The sequence below is a fragment of the Stegastes partitus genome, unplaced genomic scaffold (genome assembly GCF_000690725.1).
Source record: "Stegastes partitus isolate 25-593 unplaced genomic scaffold, Stegastes_partitus-1.0.2 Scaffold201, whole genome shotgun sequence".
NCBI lineage: Eukaryota > Metazoa > Chordata > Actinopteri > Pomacentridae > Stegastes > Stegastes partitus.
The window spans coordinates 538,558-562,162 of record NW_007577932.1 but is presented as its reverse complement, the minus strand read 5'-3'; the positions used below and the strand labels follow the sequence as shown (position 1 = coordinate 562,162).

At 41.7% G+C, this 23,605-nt stretch overlaps 1 protein-coding gene across 2 annotated transcripts in view; it reads left to right on the top strand.

Moving 5' to 3' along the window:
- Positions 1–23,605, top strand: part of LOC103356458 (mannosyl-oligosaccharide 1,2-alpha-mannosidase IA) — a 212,763-nt gene that overhangs the window by 78,020 nt on the left and 111,138 nt on the right. For both annotated transcript variants that reach the window (XM_008280600.1, XM_008280601.1), the window contains exon 2: positions 9,913–10,009. In XM_008280600.1, coding sequence (XP_008278822.1) covers positions 9,913–10,009 — 97 coding nt within the window. The remainder of the gene's footprint in view (positions 1–9,912; positions 10,010–23,605) is intronic.

The window sequence follows — 23,605 nt, the reverse complement described above, 5'->3', positions numbered from 1 at the left end:
CAAGATTGAATTTCCCTTCTGGGATAAATAAAGTATTTTTCATTTCATTTCATTTCATTTCTCTTGTGATGAAGCACCGTGTGATAATTATGTTGTTCCCACGCTTTAATAACTCGTGGCCACTATTTACTAATGCGTGGGAACGAGTTATTTTTATTTCTTATCGATGTCACCAGACGGGCTCCGTAGATCCCCTATATCACCAAATATATATAATTTGTATATTGATATATAATGATATTGATATGTATTGTATATTTATATATACATATATATATATCACCTATATCCCACCAAAGGGATCAATAAAGTTCTGTTCTATTCTATTCTATTCTATTCTATATCAGATGAGTTCCTGTCATTAACAGCACTCACAATCCCCTGTTCAGTGTTAGACGTTTGCATTCTCAGCACCAGCTTGTTTTTCAGTTGATTATTGGGTGGACCAGTACATTTGCATTCGTTGCAGACTGCTGACATAGAGGGGTGGAGGGTCATCTCAAGGTTCACACGGGATGAAGTTCTCAATGTGATCTTGATTTTGACGATGACCGTCGTTATAAAGTCACATTTGGATTTTTCATCTCATTGCTCGTCATCAGTGGGTTCTACCGGGAGCGTTTAGGCCCGTTAATACCCCAGTTTTACCTCTCCAACAATTCAAGACCTGAGTCCAGACATTTTAATGGGCTCCTTGTGGCGATTCTCCCTCTTTTGGCATGAATCTTTCATGGCGCATTGAAACTCTCAGCCCACCGGTGAGATGCTCAGGAGAAGACTTGGCACAGGCCACATATCTCTCCTAATCATCTGTTTTGGAGAGAGCCGGTGAGGACACCTGCCAGAGAAAAGAGGGATGCGCGCAAGTACATATGCGAACATGTTGTGTAAACAAGACGGAGCATTTAACATTGATTCAAATTGAAGTAGAGTAAAGGTTCTGCTTGTAATTAACAACGTTGTGTATGTTCTATAAATTTATTCAGGGGGAAGAAAAAAAAAAAGGGGAAATCATATCGGACAGACACCATGAAAGCTAGTTCTCTCACATCTAAACCTTGCATCTCAGATCCAGGTGTCCTCATCAGTTGTAACAGTGATTTGCTGAAATGATGTGTCTTGCAGCTGGGTATAAGCATTTCTGAGTGTACCAAGGCTTGCCAACTCAATTATTGTTAATTACAAACACTGTGCAGACATACTCTAATCAGAAAGCTGTTATGGCGTTGGTGTATAGTTTCTTTCCATACTGTGGCTCCTGTTAACATTTACACTGCAACAAAACATGAGCTTCATTTTTTTTAGATAATAAGTAATGTTTTGCACAATCTTTTCTGCTCTGCTTGCAGTATTATTCAGCTGTTTTAAAAACATCTCTAATAGGTATGGCTGGATGATGCTGATCCCAGACATTCATTAATTCCACGCATGAATGATCTGCAGCTCAGTGCTGACTGGTTGTCCGACTCCGGCTTTTGTTTTGGGACTTGCTCGTAATTGACTTGGGTGTTGTGCTGACTCAGGACGGCCTCGCTGGCCTTCGGAGACCTACGAGGCTCTGTCGCTGCTCGCCACGAGTGTGGCTTTAATAGGCAGGAAATGGCTCTGCTGCCCGAGCAAGTCCAACGCTGGAGGCAGGAGGAAGTGTGAGAGGAGAGGACGTGCAAGTTAAGGTGGGAAGTTCAGGGAGGGAAACAATGGAGGGAAAGCTGATGCTGTGTTTTCTCTGCCAAAGGTTCTGTTGGTTTCAGGTGATGACACAGCACCTCGTTAACGCAGCAGTGACTCGGAGCTGACATGCCAGGGCGCTCGGGTGATTTATTATCCGTGATCCGCAGAAACCCTCCTCAGATTAAAGGGATGCCTCGCTTGTGGAGCCAAATATAACAACTGCATTACAAAACGTCCGGGTTGGGAGTGTCAGAAGCATTTTCAGAGATGCTTTATGTATATTTATGAGATAAGACTCTTGTCCTTGTAGTCTGAAATAATCCCAGTTGGTCTTTTGCAGGATATTGTGGCCGCTGTGGTTGAAACTAGTGCTTCCATGTTTACATTTGAAAAACCTACAGTCAGCTTGTACACAGATCCCCATTAGATCCCTGCTATTGTTCTTCACCTGTTTTGAAGCTTCGGTTCATCAATCAACACATGAACATCAGCATCCTCTGCTATTCCTCTCTCTTTGTTCCGGTTCTTGCTGGTTGTGCACAACTTTAATGGCGTTAGTATAAATTTTTCGAGATATATCATCTTACCCTACTTTGAGGGCGCCTGAGTAAAACCAATAAAAATGTAGTCACTCAAGTTTGTGTGTAACTGAGAGCCTGGATTGACTGGCTGAAAGCATAGTGCCAGTGACAGATCCTTTCATTCAACCCTGTTATCAGATGTAATGTGACGGCTGTCAGGTGTGGACTAGTATGATTAAGGTAAGTGGTCTCTGAACGACTGCCTTGCACGCAGTGGTCGAGTTTTTTTTTTTTTAGACAACCACTAACCTTGGCATCTAATAGTCTTTTTGTGTTTCTCCAAATGTGCAAAAGATTTGAATCAATGTTTTCTCCTCCCTCAGTACGGTTATGTTCTGTTGCTCTGGAGTGGATTTCTGATATTCTGATATTTATATGTACATTTTTTATTTTTTGTTTTTTCCTGTGTCGTATCTGTGTACGTCTGTTGAAAGCTGCTGTCAACGATGTGAATTTCTCCACCGTGAGATTAATAAAGGCATATCTTATCTTATCTTATCTTATTAAAAAAAAACATGCTGGTAAAAGCTGGTGGAGTTTGGTGAAGTCAGAGCTACAAGTTAGCCATGGAAGCAGAAATATGATCAACCAAGCTTTGAAATTTCTATGTATAGAGAGACGCTTATGATCTCACATTGCATGCTGCTTGATGGATGCTCTCATCTGCAACTGAAAGCAGTTTCCCCTGGGGGATCAATAAAGTCTTTCTGATTCTGATTCATCCAAAGTGCCAGACGCTACCACAAATACGTACACGGGCAGTTACGCTGGGACTCATCCCCTGACCCTGGATGTAGTTTGCCACACCGTATTACCGCCGAGCTCCGAAGCTCTGTTCAAGGTTGTAAAACACAAGAAACTCTGCGCTTGTTTCCTGAGGGCATCTTTATTTTTGTATCTGTTTTTAGTATCTTTTTCTCTCACATCTTAAGCTATTTGCGATCGCTATTTGGACTATTTGTTGCTCTGGTTCACGGTTGTCTCCTTTTCCCTGAAGACTATGTAAAGCCCTGCAGCCTAATGAGCAAGTTCAAGCTCAGGTCTTGATATTTGCTGCAGTTGTAGTAAAAGTGTGGATTTAAATAACATTACGAATGTGACACCTTAATGATTTTCTGTCTGCACATACATACGATCCAACAATCCAAACTTCCTGATCTCTTTACATGCTGCCACTTTGTTTTTACAACTTAACTGGACTTTTCTAGACTTTGTGTATCACATGTAGCTGATATGCCGCATATATCTTTTTACTGATATACATCTTTTTGGTGTAAAACATTTGCTATATTTTGTCACAATTAAAGTGCGGCTATGAATTCCCATAGCGATGTTCTTTGAAGAAACCCACGCTGCTACAGGAAGTGGAGATATCAGGGGGGGATGAGGACTGTTGCTGTGCCTTAAGCAGAAGATCTGCTCTAATTAGTTGTCCAGAATGAGCTACAAACTGTTCAGCCCACCAGTTAATCTGTATACTTGCCTCTCCTGAGCCATGTGGGGGGGCCACTGAGTCCGAGCCCAGCTGCCAGTATCATGCTCACAATGAACCAATGTGGTGATCTTCACTGGTGGTGCAGCCCACACTGTTCATTAATAATCATTCTCTACGTCTGTAAGAGACATTTTCTTGTATGGAAAGTTGCTGGTGCAGCTTCTGGAGAAAAAATGAGTAAAAAAGCCATTTCAATGCCAAGCCAAAGATCCAAAGAACCTGTGTCCAGCAGAGGAAACACAGAGCGGGAAGGGTTTTTATCTCAGCAGCAGGTGGTCGCCATCAGTCCTAAAACCCACAGTGAAATATTCTTTGGGAATAAATCCACGGGAAAACCCCCATGCTGATGGTTATGGCAGTAATTTCATTTTGTTTGCAGTTAGCATGGATCGCCGTTGGTCCGATTATTAAAATATTAGCTCAGCGCTACCATTCAGAGGACTTATCACTTAATCTAAACTTCAGATTCAGACCTACCCCTCTGGCACCATCTCATTATACCGTCTCTTTCTCTGTAACCGTGCTTGCGGTTTAGAAATAGCTTGTTATCTCTCTTTTTTTTTTTTACATCATTGCCTCAGAGAAACCTCGGCTCAGATTGTCTCTACTGTGTGCCAGATGGTTCTTTTACTCTGCGTCATCTTTTGAAGTTGTTAAACAGGGACCTTGTTGGACAGATCTCATTTTTGCAGTGACGTATGAAAGAGGGCTTTAAAAGGCCCTCGTTGTGGCTTCGCCGGCCAGAACCTGTCTGTCCAAATTTAACAAAGTGGTTTGAAAGTGACCAACTAGCTGCCACCTTTAGATCCTCGACCTCGTACTAACAACAGCCGATTGAAATCCCTTTTCCACTTATTCTTTCGGGGCTTCTCACAAATGACTCACACATTTACATATCAGCCGCCTCCCAGTCACTGTGAATGTGTGCAAATAGGCACCTATGCAGGTAGCAGATAAGGATCCAACAGAAAGACTAAGAGCTGGAGAATTACTCCCACCTTGGAGTGTACAAAAGGCAAAAGGCACGTTTAACAAAGCAAGGTCAGATGATATACAACATAGGAGTAGATTTTTGTGGTTTCCTAGTCTGTGGTCTTAAAAGTTAACTTCCACTTGAAGAGGCAAGTCGAGCCTTTTAAGGATTGTTAACTTTACCCTTCTGTGGTTTGAGTGTTTGAAGCTACACTATGTCCAGGTGTCCAGTTTCTTCAGATTAAAATCAGAAAAAAGAAAGTTTATATTCTTCCTATATTTTTGTAAGATATGATGAAAGTTTCTTAGGTGTTTTAATAACCCCACGTTGAGGTTATGCGGGGTAAATGTGATCCCTTACGCAACATCGTCCATGATCCGGCTGATGCCGCGCGACCATCCTCGAGCGTGCGGCCGGCAACGCACGACCTCTGACTTCCGGTCTCGATATTGGCACCGTAGATCCCTGATTCATTTTAATCACTGGCTCTGCATTCAGTTATTGATCTCTTCTGCCCAGCAACCAGCCAATTAGTTTAACCAAAGAACGGTCAGAGTGCTGTCAGATCATGTCTGTGTCTGCTTTGCGCGCCCCTGGAAATGAATCATTCATCCAATTCCTCTCTTGGAGAAACAGCTTCGGGGGACCGTGCTTTGGCTGCGACCGAAGCTATTGATTAGCGCTGTGTGTGCTGCGGCGATGGGTTCTCACACCAGCAATCCTACGGCTGCGTGACCTCAGTCCTCCCACACTTTGGCCCCTCAGCGGCGCACAACAGCAGAAATGTGAAATACAATAGCAGAAATATCTGTTTCCCTCCAGTGGAATGAAACATCTTCAGTGTGTCGCAGCTGGAAGCGAAACCGGCTGAGTTGTGCTGATAATTCGGGCAAACAAAGAGTTGATGTGTAGTAAGACCATGGGAATCCCTTTGTTGGTTATGACAGCTCGTGGCTATTTCTCATCCATTAATCTGCTGATTTTTATTTATTTTTTCTTTTTTTAGATATTTTTTGGTTTTGATTAATAGTGGGGAGTGCCCATGACAGTTCCTCGTGTTTTTGTCTAACCGGCACAATAAAAACCAAAACATTCAAGTTAATATATTAAATCATTGTCCATTATCTATACACCACTTAATCCTCACCAGGGTCGTGGGGGGCTGGAGTCTATCCCAGCTGACTCAGGGTGAAGGTAGGGGACACCCTGGATAGGTGACCAGTCTATCACAGGGCTACACTTAGAGACAGACAACCAAGCACACTCACATTCACACCTACGTACAATTTAGAATCACCAATGAACCTCAACATGTTTTTGGACTGTGTGGGAGGGAGCTGGAGAACCCGGAGAGAACCCACGCTGCACGGGGAGAACATGGAGACTCCACGTAGAAAGATTCCGGATGTCCTCACCGGGACACGAACCGGCGACCTTCTTGCTGCGAGGCAACAGATATTAAATCATTAACTGAATTTAATATATTAAACCAAAATATGTAGATTTTCATGTTTGTGGGGCTGATTTTTTATACATTTTTTCTGGCAATGTCATAGATTAGCAATTAATTGACGATTTAATTCAATATTTAAATAATTCATGTCAATCAAGTCAATAGGAGACTTTTATAGATTTGAAAACAAACAAACAAAAATCCTTTTACCTCCCACACAGCCTGCTGTTGGCATCAACGCCCTACCGCACTTGAATTTGTTCTACGGCACTTATCTAGATTGTTTCCTCCTGGCTAGATCCTTGCTTGTGTTGTGTCCGCGTCGCTTTGCTAAATGAAACTGTAGGATTGTAGATTTAGAATTAGAAATCATGTTTTCTTATTTGCTGAAATAGTCCGACCCATCGGTTTTGTCCTTCTGCGGTCTGCATGTTGCTTTTTTAAGCGGAAAAGCAAGTTCCAGGCGAGCAACGTACGACGCTAAAAATGTAAAGTTAGTCAAGGATTTGGATTGCACAGTGAGGCACAATGCTAGTTTTTATTTTGGGTGAATTATCCATTTTAATCATAGTGCTGCCCTCTCTGTGTGCAACTGTTCCATCACAACAATTCCACCCATCACTGTTTTCGAGGGAACACCAAAGCCGCATCCTTTGCTTCGCCCGGCCCACGAGGACTGTGATTAGTTTTAAGACATTCAAACAAGCCAGAGCGTCTCTTTTTTCCTTCCCTGTAGAGCAGAATGATAGTGTGGTGCAGCCAGACCATTATGTGATATACAATGGGCTGGCAAAGCGAGACTAGTGCTGAAATGATCTGTCAGTTTAACATTTTTTTTGGAAGAAGAAGTTCTGTGTTCCCTGTCATGTTCTAAATAAGCTGTCACTCTTGTTTTTCTCTTTGAGGGAGCGAGATCCTGGACAGATTCTGCCTTTTTTCCTCCCCGTTGCAATAGAGAATAAATTTACCAACAACCCAGCAAAGCGTTTCTTTTGTTTTGTAGGAGTCATGGCAGTTTTTCTCTGACAGTTGACTGATTGAGGGGAATTCTGATGCAATTAAAGAAATCAATGATCAAATTACAAATGCCTCATTTGGCTTTATTTGTCAGATTTAGGGATGCTCTGCCTTTTTTTTCCCGTTTGTCAGCTGGATTGAACAAGCTATCTGTTGATGTCGCTGTGGGCGCCGGACTGCAGTGACAGATTTATTCATTTTCTGGCATTTTATAGATTGAAAAAAAAATGACATCGGTTTGCAGCGCCACGTGCATTAAATCCTCTATTTTAGCATCTTTTAAAGTCAAGGCGTTGCTGATTAATGCTGCCATTTTACATTTTCTGTGCCTGCAGTAATGCAGCTTCAGCAAACCATCTGCCTGTTTTCTACTTTCCCCAACATATATTTGATGACGGTCGTAAAGTCCTGCTTCCCTTGCAGGTTCATTTGATTTTTTTTTTTTTTTTGCACCAAGACGTACAGTTTGCATTTTTCAAAAGAAACAGAGAGGGACATGGAGTTCTAACATTTACCAAATCCAACGATTTGTGCAAACATTTTTTCCTATTACTTTTGTTCTTTGGCTGTTAAAGCCACTGGAGGAGAGAGAGAGACAGGCCGGCATTATAAAAGATGGAATAAGTTTCAAATAAAACTTGAGACATTTTCTGGTTTTCATTCTGTGAAGCAGACCGTTCTTTCGGGACACGGCGAGTCGGGCTCTGGCTATTTTTGTTCTTTCTACACTTTCTGAAGAAACTGATTACCTTTGTGAGCGTGTTTCCACCGTGAGATTCATCGCTTCCGTTTCCCTTAATCATATTGTGTGCTTGTTTTTCCACATTCGGTGAGATTGCTGCTGCACTCAGTGTCAGAATTTATTTGTGTAAATGTGAAAAAAAAAAAGTGTTTAAAAATGCTGCGTCGTCAGACTTCATGCCAATCTGGAAAAAAGAAAAAACAACAACAGGAAAACAACTGATGCTGACTGTGTTTTCTGTCCTGGTCTGCGAACGGTTTTCGGTAAATAACGATGGAGCGTCACAAATTAAACTGCCAGTGAAAGAGCTCACAATGAAGCTGTAATCAAATGTAAGCTCCCCTGACCTGTAGTCACGAGGTTTTCTGAACATTACGGACGTTTGCCATTTGTGTGGTTGCTTTTGGCGTGTGAAATGGCTTCGTATCCTTTGAGGTGTCTGTAATGAGCTTTTTTTTGGGGTGAGAGGATTTTCAGCTCGAGGCCTTGTCAGAGGTAATCGGATTCATGTTGACTATTTCCCACAGGCTTATATGAGCCCACCTCTGGAGAGCAAAGAGCCTCATGTCATATTGATAATAAAGATGACATCGTGTTCCAAACTCAGGGGGGAAAATGAAATCGAGGCCCATCGCATGACGGATCGCACAGAGGCACTTTCTTCATTTTTGTCGTATTGTCCCGAACAATCGGATGTAATGAACGTGTCATTGCTGGTAGCTCTTGATTCGAGTATACTTTGAGCTGGAATTAGTTTTCAATTTATTTTCGAGCATTTTGCGTTGCGCAGTACATGCATCTGTTTGATTAGTGTTGGAGGAAAACATCCTCTCTGTGAATCACGCAGGAACGCTGCTGCTCTGCTCTAAATGAGAAACGTCAGTGCAGAACTACGATGTATGACATTATAGTTCCCCGACATAAAGACTGTATGTAAATTTATGCATAGCGACTGAAATTATAGAATTTCACACAAATACTTCACTTACTTTTAATCACAGCAGCAGCAGCAGCAGCGCGACTCTAGTGGTGCTTAATCAGTGCAAAACTACTTTAGGCAGAAACGGCACTAGAAACTAAAGGATCGACTGCTGAGAGATTTTAGTACGTTTGTCGAACTTGTTTCCCTAAATTTTCCTCTTGGTAAAATCTTTTGTGTTTTAGTGGAGCGTCGCTACATCGCTAAAGGATTTCTTACATACATTTATAATCCTATTGGGGGTAAATTTAAATGTCTTTTAACTTTTTTTCTCTTTAATACCAGAAAAATAAAGCTAATATGCTGTAAAATGGTATAAAATGGTTATTGAGAAACGTTATGACCAGTTTCAAATGGTTCTTGAATCGCTACACACATATTTATATGGCCAGTGTTTGACCTGATTGGGAAATTGAGCTAATTTTTTGACAGTTTTCGTTTAATCAAGAACAAAATGAGTCTTTAGGAACATCCCTATTTTGACTTTTAGCTGACAAAAATTTGCTTCCTTCCAACAGATAGAGCTAAAGTTGTCTCTTGAAGGTCTGGTCACTGTAGGATTAAGTTTACAGCTAAACAAAAATAAGAATTAATAAATGAATATATGGGATTAAATGAAACCAAGTTCACCTTACTTGGTTTGAAGCTCATTAAAACTGTGTGTCACTACAAGCAGAGATGCTTTTCATCTTTTTTTCATCTATCTTACTCTGTTTTTTTCCACACCAGAGAAAGTTTACTTGCACTTTCATCTACTGACATCAGTCAATCTTTAATTTGGAGGAGGAGGAGCTGCAGGGGAAATGTCAGTGGTATTGTTTAGCACTGTTGTTTATGTGTTATAATTGCATGCTTGTCCTTAATCCAGTCATGATCAATATCTATCATTCCCTTTGCCTTGAGCGATACCGATTTAATTACGCTCGGGTTTGGAGACGTGTTGCTCTGCTGCTGTCAGTCCACTGACTGGTATTGTGTCTGCCCTCTTGTTTATTCTGCAGATGATGAAGTTTGCCTGGGACAACTACAAGCGCTACGCCTGGGGCAAGAATGAGCTGCGGCCTTTGACGAGAAATGGGCATATTGGCAACATGTTTGGTGAGTGTCAGCGTTTTGCTGGAGGCTCAAAGGGCCAGAAAGGTCATCCATTATTTTTTAAAAGACCTGTTGACCTTTTCCTGGAAAGTTTCATGCACAAAACACAACTAAGATGGACGAGAACTAAAATGGGGGGTATTTTCATCATGATAATGGGATGTAAATGCCTTAAACTAGAGATTTACGAATAAGGATTTGGTGCTGAAAAAGGCAAACAAGCAGAATGCGAAATTGATTATAATACACAGACATGGGATGGACGGTTTCTCAGTTTGGCAAGGATGGACAACTACAGTGTTCTTCAATAAACTTTCAAGAGTTCTTTAGCATATTCAGGACTTGAAAAAAATCTCCTGCTTCCCTTAAGCTCCTCATTATCTATGATAATGATGAGTAACAGTTTGATGGGGTTTTAATTAACCTACACTATACACTGTACTACAGCTACAACTATACAACAGTAACGTAAAATCAGTCCTCCTCTATGGATCAGAAAGCTGGCGTGTTGTAAAGGCAGACATGGATAAGATCAGTGCTTTCCACAACGGGTGTCTACGAAAGATTTGTTGTATCTGTCGGCCTCAGAAAATATCAAACGAAGACCTGTACTGTGAAACGGGCTCCAACAACATCATTCAAGAAATTAAACGTCAGCGTCCTAAGTGGCTCGGTCATGTTCTTAGGATGGCGCAGGAACGAATCTCGAAAACATCAATTTGGTGGACCCCTGTTGGGAAGCCTGGACGGCCTAAAACCACCTGGCAAAGAACAGTCGAGGCAGAGCTGCTAGAGATGGGACTGACTTGGGGTGAGGCGTTGAAGTTAGCGAACAACCAAAAAGAATGGCGCCACCGTGTCACGGCCCTATTTCCCACTAGGGAAGATGGGGATAAGTAAGTAAAGTAATACACTGTACTTAATATATGGTAACAAACATAACTAGGCTTGAAAAGGGAATCAACTCAGGTAAACTCAGTGATTCTAATCCAGCAGCGTTGAACGTCTCCTCACAGTTTGCTAGCTGTCCATTTGATGTGTAAAATGGATGTGTAATCTGTAACTAGGAAACCAACAAAAGGGCTCTGACCGATCCTTGTGCTCAGGAACAGGGAAATGTTGGTGCTAACGAACCAACTCGTTAAATGTTATCAGACTGCACCTTCAGTCCAGACGAATGACAAATGCAGGATTCCTTTTAAACCAGAACTGGCAGCCAACTCACCTTAAATTACAGAAGTGAGTGAAGCACTCCTCACTTTTACTTTGAACCTGTAGGCAATGCTGTGGGACGTATTTTTCAATAATTACAGATTCGACATGACATAAAGTGATGCTCTCATTCAGAGAACAGCAACAGGGCTACAGTTGGGTAGACACCAAGGGGGTTCGACTCGTATTGTTTCCTACGTGCAGCTAATTTAATTTATATTTTCTCTAAATTATTAATTGTTTGTGTCGTGCCCTTTGTGCTGAGCTTTAAAGATAAGCTTGTTTTGCCGCTTTTGGCTTTGTAGGCTTAGTGCATGCAAATGTTTTGATATTTCATAATTATCTGAGGCATTTACAAGCATAAAAATAACTCAAATTCAAATTCGTAGCTTGTACCATTTTCACCATTTTCTAATGTTGCAAATCAAAGGTTTCATTGAGTCAGTTTTTGTTGGGTCAGAATGTTGAATAGTCAAAATAACTGTCAGTAGCAAACTGCAAGCGCAAAAACAAATGGATTGATTTTTTCTTTATCTTGTCGTTATTTTTTACACACACACACACACATATATCTCACATATAATATGAAAGAAGAAATCGAGTTGTCACATGAGCGACAACATGTCACACCTGTTTGCACATCGGTGAACTTCTGACTCCACATCTTCCTCAGCTTTCACTCAGCGTAAGGAACCTCACAATCTGCCAGAGGTGTCACAGTCTCCAACATCCTCTAATTGGAGCCAGATCCGCAAGGGGTCTTCAGGTCCTCTGCAGTGGAGCATATCAGTCAGTTTGCACTGCTGTGCCAGAGGGAAATCTCACAATAAAGCCCTTAATAAAAGACGGATCAGCTCTTAATAAGACTTCGACGGGTACTGTCTTCCATACCTGAGGTCTCCCTCCTTTGACTCTGCAGGGATTCAGGATTATTAAAGACACTAGTGCAGCGCTCGTTCAAAACGGGCCTTTTTCGCACGAGCTAATTGCTTGGCCTGCGGGGTTGCAACTCAGTGGCAGAAGAACGTAAGATGGCGCGTGATGCAACGTTGTGGTAGGCTCCAGCCGAAACGATGAAGAAATTACCAGGCACATGGGGGCGATTAACTACAATTTAGAGAATAGTGTAGTAATAGGAAGTGACTAACACGAGCAGAACATGTTTACCATGCTGATAAACCTAATTGGCTACGTCATGCTTGGGTGGAGGGACAAAGTAAACAGGATGGTCCATCACTGCAGTCTTCACAAAGCACTCTGGGATGCTTCAAGTGCTTGTACAATGCTTACACAGCACTGGTTTTTGTGGTCTCTGTCTTAAGCTCCCACAGTTTAGATACACAATGTGCAGGTTTTTTTTAGCTGCTGCTTGTGCTGCATTCAGTGTACCTTAATAATGGGAAGGTAGGCCTTTAAATTACATCATTATCGACTTCTGTACTCATCAACAGACGTGTAGTTCACTTAACAGAAGAGGCTTTTGTTTAGACATTTAGACACTGAACCCATTAAACAGAGAGAAACTGGGCGCTCCAGTAGCTCAACTGGACAAGACGGTGTCCCATAAACAGGGCCTATAGTTCCCCGACGCAGAGGTCGTGAGTTCGACTCCCACTCACGACCCTTTGCCCCACTCTTCTCCGCCCTTTCCTGTCTATCTCTGCTGCTCTGAATAAAGGCACAAACCACACCCAGAAAAAAATTTAAAAAAATAGAGAAGCCATGCTTACAATTGACTATGATGCTGCGATGTTGGGTGTTGAGTGACGTAAAATGCAGAAGTTTGCAGTTGCCACTGAATGTAACATTACTCTGAAGCAGGGGTGTCTGATCCTGGTCCTCGAGGGCCACAGTCCTGCATGTTTTAGATGTTTCCCTCTTCCACCACACCTGATTCAAATGATCAGCTCATCATCAAGCTCTGCAGAAGCCTAAAACGATCCTGATCATTCGAATCAGGTGTGTTGGAAGAAGGAAACATCTAAAACATGCAGGACTGTGGCCCTCGAGGACCAGGATTGGACACCCCTGCTCTAAACCCACAGTCTGACTGAGCACAGCCACCTCTGTGACATACTGTTGTTGTAATCAGTCTGTTGCCACAGGCCCAGTGAGGTGCCCAACTATTTTTGAAACGATTCTCTTTCTATGTTTCCCAAGGAGTGCTTGACCACTTTGCACTTGACACGGCACCTCCTTGTGTCCGAGTGTGAAGTCAATCAGATCAGAAGATCAATGAGAAAAGCAAGGGACACATCCACCCACACACACATCCACCCACACACTGTCCTTCATTCATTGGTATGAAGGTGCGAGGTCCATTGAAAATACTGTTTGTACTGTTTACTTTTGAAGCCTTAATTCATGTGATAGGTTAGAGTTCAAAGCAACCAACACAGGATTACTTTCTGATGAAAACTACCAAAAAAAATTCAAAAACTGACTTTGCCTGAAGTTTGTAAGCCAGGGAGATGCTGCTCCATCCAACAGAGTAAGAGTGTTTTTGGTAGTTAAAGCCAAATAACAAAACAGGTGAATCCATTTGAAAAGTTCATTTGCAAAAACCGATAACTCCATTTTTGTAGATTTTCAGAAAACTTGTTTTTGTTGTTGTTTGCTTGAGATCATATCAATCAAACTGAAGTCGAGTGGATTTGACTCAGTAGAAATGACAAAAATAGAGATGACTAAGTTTGATATTGTCTCAGGTAGACGATGGAAAAGTGGCTTTTCTGAAGGCTTGTGAAGACGGAGTTATCTGTTTTTGCAAATGAACTCTTCATTTGTTTTCTCCATATCTAATAGTCTAGCTAGATACACAAAGGATCGGCTGATAAAAGCTTTGCACAAGTCTGTGACGTTTCGAATGTTGATGAGTTTGAGTTAAAGGAAAAAGATGAGCAATGGCAAAGTTGGCGATGCTGCACGCAGTAGGAACGACCGCAGAGAGGAAAAACACATCTCAAACATCATTAGTAGCTCCAGACGCTATTGTACGTACACAAAACAGACTTAATGTTTTGAATAATGGCGTTGGAAAACACTTTGCCACGTTTGCCTGTGTTGTCAAATCCATTCAGTAGGAATCAACAGAATATCTTCATTCCTACGTTGGTACATTTTTTATTGACATTCAATTATCTACTGCTTTCACTAACAAACAATGAAATGCCAGCATCAGTCAATGAAGGACAGAGAAGAAAATAACAATTTGATAACAAATTAAATAACTGCCCAAACTACAATAAAGCTAAATTGATTTTCCCACTTGCTGTTATTTAATGTAATACGGTTAGTTGATTGACGTGTTCCCGTTGAATTGCGCTGATACTTTTGGCTGCAGGAATCTTTTGTTGAAGGGTGTTTTTATAAGCTGGAAAGAAGAAGGGATCTGTTAGATTTACCTCGGGTCGCGTTTCAGGATGAGTTATCAAGCCTTCGTCTAACTCTACTTGTGATGTAAGGCGTCATTAGGGAGGAACAACAGTCAAGGACACTGAAAGCTAATGGACTGTACTGTTGTCAATATTAAAACTTGAGGGATGATGGAGACGATGATGGAGTCGCTGGCGGTGATTTGTTTGCGTTAAACCTGCATTAAGCAGTATTTGGCTGCTGGGGGGCAGAACAAAGCAAACTCAAAGCAGCGAACCTTGATATGAGCTTATTAAATTGTTCTTGGTAGCATATTAGCAAACAGCCGTTGTGTAGTGCTTACAGGATGAGCGCAAACAGCTTGTGTGTGAGCCAATAAAGCTGGATTTATACCTGACACACGAGGTTACCAGCGTAGCTAGCCCTGCTGAAGGTTTGAACTCATAAAACAGTGTCAGATTTGAACCGTTGATATCACAACGACGACCGCTGGATGATGGATACACTGTCACACCGTAACTCCACCTTAATTAAATTCCTCGTGTAATTGTGTTTACATTCTTTCATTTACTTTGCGATGTAGAGACACGCAGCCGGAATGATTTATCTCGTCTCATTACCGAAAAGGAGACTGTTGTTGTATAGACGGTTGGCAGTGAGGTAACGGTTTCGTGAGATTTGTGAGTAAATTACTGAGATTTTCGGCTTGTTTTGTGTTCCATTAACTTCTCACAATCTCCAAAAGCATCACCGACAGGAGAAAACAAAAAGCAGCCCAAGCTGGTGGCAGTCCAGGCCGAGTCCGTGTGCTATCTCTGTAGGAATCATCACCCTGATGTATAGTTAGATAGAACTAACTTTTTATTTCACTGCAGCTATAAATCCTGCTTAAACCCTGAACAGATAATAACTGAGTTTCTGTGGCCGCTCACCATCTGTGCTGAGCTGATTGTGTACGGAGCTTCAACACGTTAGGAGAAGCAGCACCCATACGTACGTGGGATGTAAAGAGGAAGCAGGTACAGTCTGCAGCAAGATGCTTCATTGATTGTCACTGTGATTGACGGACTGTAAAGCATCATTTGGTTGATTTTAAGGTAATTCGACATAATTCTTTTTTCTTTTTAACTTCAGAACCTACGAATATTCGATACCTTTGGCTTGAAATGATGTGATAAGAATTGGTTCAGCTTTTTGAATTCATATTTTAGGAAACAAAACTTTTATGTTTTGAGTGTCTTGCCTATCCCAGACGTTCGTTCTGCAAAATTTGCGGACTTTGCTGGGCGTCAGGACAGTGAACAGTGCTGGAATTGCAGTGATCAGTTGTGATTTGGACATGCTGCGCCAACATGGAGTCCTATTGGAGACCACGCCAGCAGTTACCCGAGAGAGAAGGAAGGTACAAACGTAAACAACGGCGGAGGAAGAGAGCCTGGATCCATGCTAGGCTAAAGACTAATCCCTCCAGACCAGCAGAACCATCACTCCTACTCCCCAATGTCCGCTCCCTCCACAACAAGCTGGACGAGCTACATTTGCTGAGAGAAACCCGCAGACCCTAACCCTAACAGAAACATGGCTCCATGACAACATCCCAGACGGACATACAGCTAGAGGGGATGCAGACAGACAGACAGCTAGCTCTGGGCAGCTTCACCATCGTCACACCATCGTGTGTGTCTTTGTGTCCCTGAAGACCTACCAGGACCTGAAGAGGTTCAACGTGATGGCGCTGGACGCAGCGCCCCCTTCAGGAGACAGTGAGAGTGAACGTTTAGTGTCTCTATCCCAGATGTGCATTCCACAAAACTTGCTAATTAAATGATCCTGAAGAAACGCTCTCTCATCTTGCCTGTACTACTGTGCATGTACAGCAAAATGACAATAAACCGGATTTGATTTTTTATTTTTTTTTATTTAATATTAGCAGACTTCTCAGCACACATTGTTTGACAGTCACCGGAGACTCTCTGTAATTGAAGTTTGACAAACCAATTTATGATGAAAACTTGCTGTGTGTCTATAATGCGCAGTAAATTGAGTCGTGGATGCCACGTTAACCATAAAGAAGATTAGAGTTTAGTCCTACACTCGTACACTTAACCTTGTATTGCTCTGCCAAGGTGAGAGCTGAGGCGGAGGCATGTTTTAAGTGTTATTTGTCTGCAAGATCATGCAAAAACTGAGAGGTGGAACACTGACAAAGGGAGATTTTGTTTTATTTTGGTGTGGCTCCCAATTGCTTTCTTTAAAATATCGAGACGTCGCCCTTCGATTTGATTAAGTCACTTGATTTGTTCTGATTTTGGTACAAAATAGCTTCAACTGCAGAAGCTTTAAGTTGTAAAGAAAATGCAAAAGAACCTGTGTGTGTGATTTTATCAGAAAACTGAATCCCTCCTCCTGTCAACCGTCTGGATTGTCTGTCTGTCCGTCCATCCAATTCTTGTAATATCTCCGGAACACCTCGAGGTTATTTCATCTCATCTGCCAGAAACGTTCATTACGAGTCCAGGACGAGCTGATTAGATTTTGATGGTCAAAGATCACCGCGACCTCACAAAACACATTTCTGGCCATAACTCTAGAAGTCATCCCCTAATTATGACAAAAACCTCACACGTGTCTAATAATAAATGATGAGGCGATGATCATTTCTATTCTACAGGTCAAAGGTCAGCTTCAATGCCTCATCATAACGTTCTTATTAAACACCAGAACTCGGGAACAGAAGGAGAGATTGCGAGCATATTTCAAATGTGGTCAGAGATTGAATTGGTGACACTAATCTCAGAATGATTGTGATTTGTAACTTGTGGCCATATTTGAAGCCTTGTCTGCTGTCACGGCTACAACTTTGTGCTCTGTAGAAATTAGCTTAACTAAGCGTATGAACTTGTGCGAGGAATTTGACTCAGATTTTTATATCTCTCAATGAACTTAGACACTTCAAAGTCTTCACTACAGACAAATGTGAAAAATACAGCTTGGTATAACTGCGACGTGGCCTGATGGTGCGTCAAAGCTGTTTAACACTCAGAAAATAAAGACTTGGTTTCCTCTGGATGCTGCTTGGCCTCAGACTGAACTTCCATATCTGTTTTGTGCATGTATTGTGTTACGAATCGGTTTGTAATAGAACGTGACGTTTAGTTTTTTTTCCCACAGCAGACGTCTTTTGTGCGGCTCTTTTAAAACCCCGCTTCTCAAATAATTTCCCTGTTTGGACGAAAGGTTTTTTCCCATAATGGACGGTGCGATCCTCAACTTTCGGCAGCTAATTGCCGTCTTTATCTGCGCGGCGCAGCTATCCGCTAAGCAGCGTACCTTACCGCAGATCCAACCGATACGCGAACAATAAAAGCTGGGACGGAATAAGCCATTTATCTCTGACGGCACAACCGAGAAGCGGTTCAGTCTCCAGAGTGTTGGGGAAGGGCAACGGCTTCCTTCAACTGAATATGGTTAAGAAAATATCGTTTCCGCCTGTTTGAAAGCTGGCATCATTTTCCTTGCTCTCAACCATCCTTGTCTGGTGTGCAGTGTATTATCCATGAGCAGCGAGAGAGGGAGTCAAAGGGAGAGGAAGAGAGAAAGGGCATCATGCTCGCAAGTAAATGTCACATTGTGAGGGGTGGTGCGGGAAGCCAGGTATGAAATTGGATGCTGTGTTCTGTAATTTAATCCCCAGAGTAAACAGAGATACTGGAAGATTGGCTCTACAGTACGGTTAGCGTTGTCGTCACAAGCTTGTCAATATGCCGAAAGTCACCAGAACATCCCTGTTCCTCGACACTCCAAAAAAAGCACAAACCCAAATCACCCGAGAGAGCGACGGAGACGTTTCACTCCTTAACCCGCTTCCCTTTCGCACTTTCACTTTTACGATAATCTTCCTCTGAGTAATTCCGTTTCTATTTTTACCATAATCCCTCCCTTCTTTCCCTTTTGTCGTGACCCTCAAGGCTGAAAGCGTCTCGCTTAATTCCTTTCTCTAAACCAAAGTTGGTTCTGATATACATTTTCTCTCATTTCACTTTTTGTCATTTAAAACGCATTATGTCTTTAGAGCTTATTAAAAGTTTCTTTTGCTTAGGGCAATTAGAAAGCTATTTAGGGTAATTTCAGCGATTTTTCCTCGTTGTGAGATTGTGTGGGAGTTCTGGTACAACGAAAGTGTAGAAATTCATGAAAAAGTTAAAATATGCACATTAGTTTTTTTCCTCAAGAGAGAAAACTTCCTTTTTTTTGATTAATAAGCATTATATTAGAATATTGTTAATACTTAGTGTTAAAATATTGCACTAGAAAAGCATCTCATAGATAAATTATTGCTTTGCTTATTGGTTAAATATTAAATATTATCCAGCAGCTCCACTGTGATTCCTCTCCCCTTTGATTTGACTCGATTGCTTCATGTCAGGTTAATATTAAATCTCCTGCAGCATTATGGGAGGATGAGATCAAGGTCAGATTGTAATATAGTGTGACTGATGACAACATTTTCTTTTTCTCCAGCCTCAGAAGTCATCATTAGTTTTGTTCAAATGTGACCTTCGCTCAGTGCTATGGAGGAATAACAGCCGCTATCCCATCCTCAATATCCTCAGTGCATAAACATACCAGTGCATAAAGTGAAATAGGCTGAATGCAGTTAATTTGGGGAGTAATTTGGAGGGAAATTTTATAGCTAATTGCAGCTCGGCTTTATATTTTTTAATGACATGCTGACCTCTATAAAGAAAAAGTAAAAATTCTATTGAAGAACACACAAAGCTGGTGGTTTTTTATTGTTTACAGAGGCAATAGGGAGTTAAGTTGAGTTGCTGGGTTCAAGCAGGGTTTTGTTTTCCATTAATACATTCAATTGATGTATTCATGATTGAGCTTGAAGGTGAAAACAGCTGAGATGGAGTTGTGTAGTTCAGCATTTCTTTTTTTATATCTACGCGTGCTAAAAACTTTTTAGTGGTTGGCTACAAGTTGTGGCGCCGCTGTGATGGCCAGTATGACTGATATGAATCGCTGAAGAATGATCAGTTGGACGATGTGCAGGATTTTTTTCCTCAATGCTGCTATTGACTTTCAGCAATAATAAATCTCAAAGCAGGAGGTGCTTAAAACTGAAATGGTTTTGTCAAATCATGGTAAATATATGGGCCCGAAAGCAGCAGAGTTTTTGGGATAAATATCCACCGCAGGAGGTCCACATGAGGCAGAATACAAGATATGAACATTAACATATCATCACCTTTTAAGTTTTTTTGGCAAACTAGTTTATTTACACATTAAGTAGTTACAGAACATTATGTAGAATTTATTTAGAGTTCTGTTTTTGGTCACGTGGCCAATATTCGCTTTCTTTTTAGCTCTGGTATCCACTAACTACCCACAGACAGATCCGTCTCTTCAGCTAAATGCTCGGCTGTGTTCGGCAGCTTGTTGCTAGCCGTCTAATTCAAGCAGATTGGAGAATTAAAGTTGAGGTGTCTGGGGAAAGATAATGAGTACAAATCCGGAGGTTGATGACAGCACTCTATTTTCCACTGTTTCAATCTGTCATCTACACACTTTATTTAATTCGTCTTCTCTCTTGTCTGCCTCAGCCAAAAAAAAAAGTTTTTCTGGGCTTTTGCCGTCACGGATCAGTTCATATGGAGATAGATGGTGAGCAGGGAGGTGTGAGAGGGTGACGAGAGGGTCTCTTTAGAGGAGAAGTCAAATAGCTCGGAGCAGCAGAAGATGTGATGATGTGAGATTTTCAGAGCCTTCCAGCTATTGGGATAGACTTAAGTCCCGTGTGTAGATGTGAACCGATTTAAAAGCGTGTGGGAAAGTAACGCAAAGTCATTTTGGGACACTTGTTAACTGCAAGACTTGCACGCCAAAGCCCTCGGTGCAGTGAATTATTTTCAATGTTTGGCTCCCAGAGCTCTCGTGCCCTACTTTTATGGTGGAGGGCATTAACTAAAAGAATCAGGTTCCATATTTCCGCTTATCTCAGAACAAGACCACATGGAGCCCTTAGCCTTGAATTAAAATGATGAAGTTGAAAACAATGTATGTTGAAGTGCTAATTTGCCCAAAGAAGATGCAGATCCTGATCCTGCAAAGATGACTCCAGGCTCAACAAACGAAGAGAAGTGGAGCAAAAATTCTTTTTTTTTTTTTGATTGGTTGATCCGATCTCTGTGTGCTGAATAATTATTTCATTATTGAGATAATTACATGCCTGTTCAGCTTTTTTAATGCTTTTAATTTAAGTGACTACTTAGCTTTTAGCATTCTGGGAGGAACTTTTGTGTGTGTTTATTCTACAGTAAATATATTCACAGCCGGAAACAAATCAGAGTGGACAGCTTGTTTACGATATTAAACTTTTATCAGTATAACCGAGGCTGTTTTCTCTGATGTGAGAAGAAAGCCGATTCAGGAGAAGTCGACAGTGGAGTGTATCTGTGGCTTCTGGACAGTCTCCCGGGTGCATTTCTCTTCCTTTGCCTTTGTTTCACCAGTCAGGGGAAAAAAGCTCGACAATGGGTCTCTTAAGTCAACTCTATGTCAATCTAGTGTCCTTGAAACCATAGACTTACTTTAAATTCCCTTTTGGCTGCAACTCAGATGTGGAGGGAGATTAATTGGGCTCCTGTGCTAACCCATTGAGAATTCAGGCCTTCACAATGAGTGGCACAAAAACTCTCTTAACTTCTGAACAATGACAGACCTAAAGCTCAGATCCTTTCTTTGGTTTTTTTTCAGTGCACTTTAGCAGAAATGAGATGAAATGTTAACCAAGTTCCCTGTTTATTACAAAAATCACAACAATAGTCATTTTAGAGATATTTTACCTCAGAAACAGAGCCGTTATTGTTCATTTTTTTTAACCCTAGCGATACATTTCCCTAAAGGAACAGGATTGCTGTTACATTTTTCACTATTTTCTGATAATATAGAAACCAAACAGCTGATCGATTCATCCAGAAAATAATAAACAGTTGATTAGTTACAGTTTAAGAATGAACCTTTATCAAACCAAACTCCATTCAAAAAAGGTCCAATTTTAATCCAAACAGGGAATGTTTATGAATTCATCCTGATTTTTAGCTCCGATTTGGTCGCCTCCAGCTGATTTTAGAATCTGGATGAATTTCTGTCACATCGGTTTTCGTGCTTTTAAATTTTTTCCTTTCACTTGATGCTAGAAAAAATTGTATTTTTGTTGCACACAGCATAATATTAAACTACTAGGACTTTAAAAAGCTTACTAATTTACATCTATATCTTATTTGTGCCAAAAAAAAACTAACTTTCAGATAAAAAACTGTTAACTAAAGTTGTAGTGGTGCCTTGTACTCAACTGTCTCATTTCAGTTATGTCGAGTCAGCAGTTTAATTTGCTTGTGTGTTTTATAGCAAAACAAACAAACAAAAAAAAACAATTAGAAGTCAGTGTTATCTCTGTAAAATCCAACAGGCATCCCACATACCACTCCGCCGTCACCGTCGGATTCCCCTCTTCCTCCCTGATTTACCAGTCTTATTAGAGTTCTCGTGCACTACTATCACTTTCTCCGTTTGCTTGGAAGTGAGAAGCCAACCAATCCCGCAGCCTAAGTGGAGGATTAAAGAGATGTTCATCCCCTTGTGAGCGACGTCATTACCCCCGTGCCTGCATATGTGGGTCAGTAACCGAAGCGCACGGCACATTAAATGCCCGAGCCAAAACCGTCGTCCGACAGATGCCGGGGACAAGGCCTTGTGATTGTGCTGAAAAAGAGAGAACATTACATTAAGGTGTCACAGCTGCCCCTCCCTCACTCCAGAGATTTTTCATCAACAATAGATGTCCTACGGTTGTTAAGGGGATTGGCCACATGCTGCTATTCACAATTGCAATCCAGCTCTCTGCCCGTCTACAACAAATGAGAGCGTAAAGACCTCTTTTTTTGCACATGGCGAAATAGTTTTCTGCCTTCGTCTTATGTTTATTTAATCCTTTCTCTCTTTTTTTTTTGGTCAATTTTAGTCCCATCACCCTGCTTTGCCCTCATTTTTTTGTCCCTTGTCCCTCATCATCCCAAGAGGTGCAATTAAAGAGCGTAAGGTCACTGGATTGTGCAGAGATTTGTCCTGGCATACGAAATGAGCTGCTTCTAGTGACACGGGCTGAACCCTTCACCTTTACCCCTCCCATGGCATGACAGCGGACCATTTAAAACCAGTGGCGTTTATTAGAAAGTCCCGAGAGGTCCTCAGCTGGTGTAAAGCGCTGCCAGGTGCTCTTACATGATAGAGAACAGAGGAGGGAGGAAGGACATGGTTTGAAAACTTGATTTAGCGTGGATCGATGGCCCAAATGATGAAGCCCTGGGTATTTATTATTTAGTCTTCTCTGGCTGGAGGTGCAATTGAAAAGTGAAATAAATTTTTTATGGAGCAATTGGGGATCCTCGGAGTCCTTGGATCCTCTCAAGGCGATGATGGATTTTCACCAATTTCCACTGTCGTACATCGTTATTAATATAATCTACGGCAAACAAAGCGGTGACGGAGCTTCTGAACGCATGTGCCGAGACAGCACATTTGCAAAGTCGGTTGCTGTTTAGAAGGCACCCTTAAGGGATTCAGGCACATGGACGCATGCAAACACTTACAGGCTGAGACTCGACCGAGCGCACCTCCTTCATTTGTAAACTCCTCCTGTCTTTGTCGTCCAAGGAACAGTTTCCATTAAAAGCATTCAGCTGGCAACCACTTCCACTAACAATTGCGTGCTCTCTCCTCCGCCCACATATTAGGCAGAGCAGACAGGTTTCTCCCTCCTTCGCAATTACCTCCCCCCCCGTGGGCCTTGTGCCTGGTCTCGAAAAAGGGGCAGTGTGAAGGTTAGAGTAGTAGTAGAGGGAGTGGCAGCCTCCCTTGTCATTGGGGTTAAACGGAGGGCTACGTAAATGGCGCTTATCACCACCTGTCACATTAGAGTCGCACGCGGAGTGACGGGTTGTTACC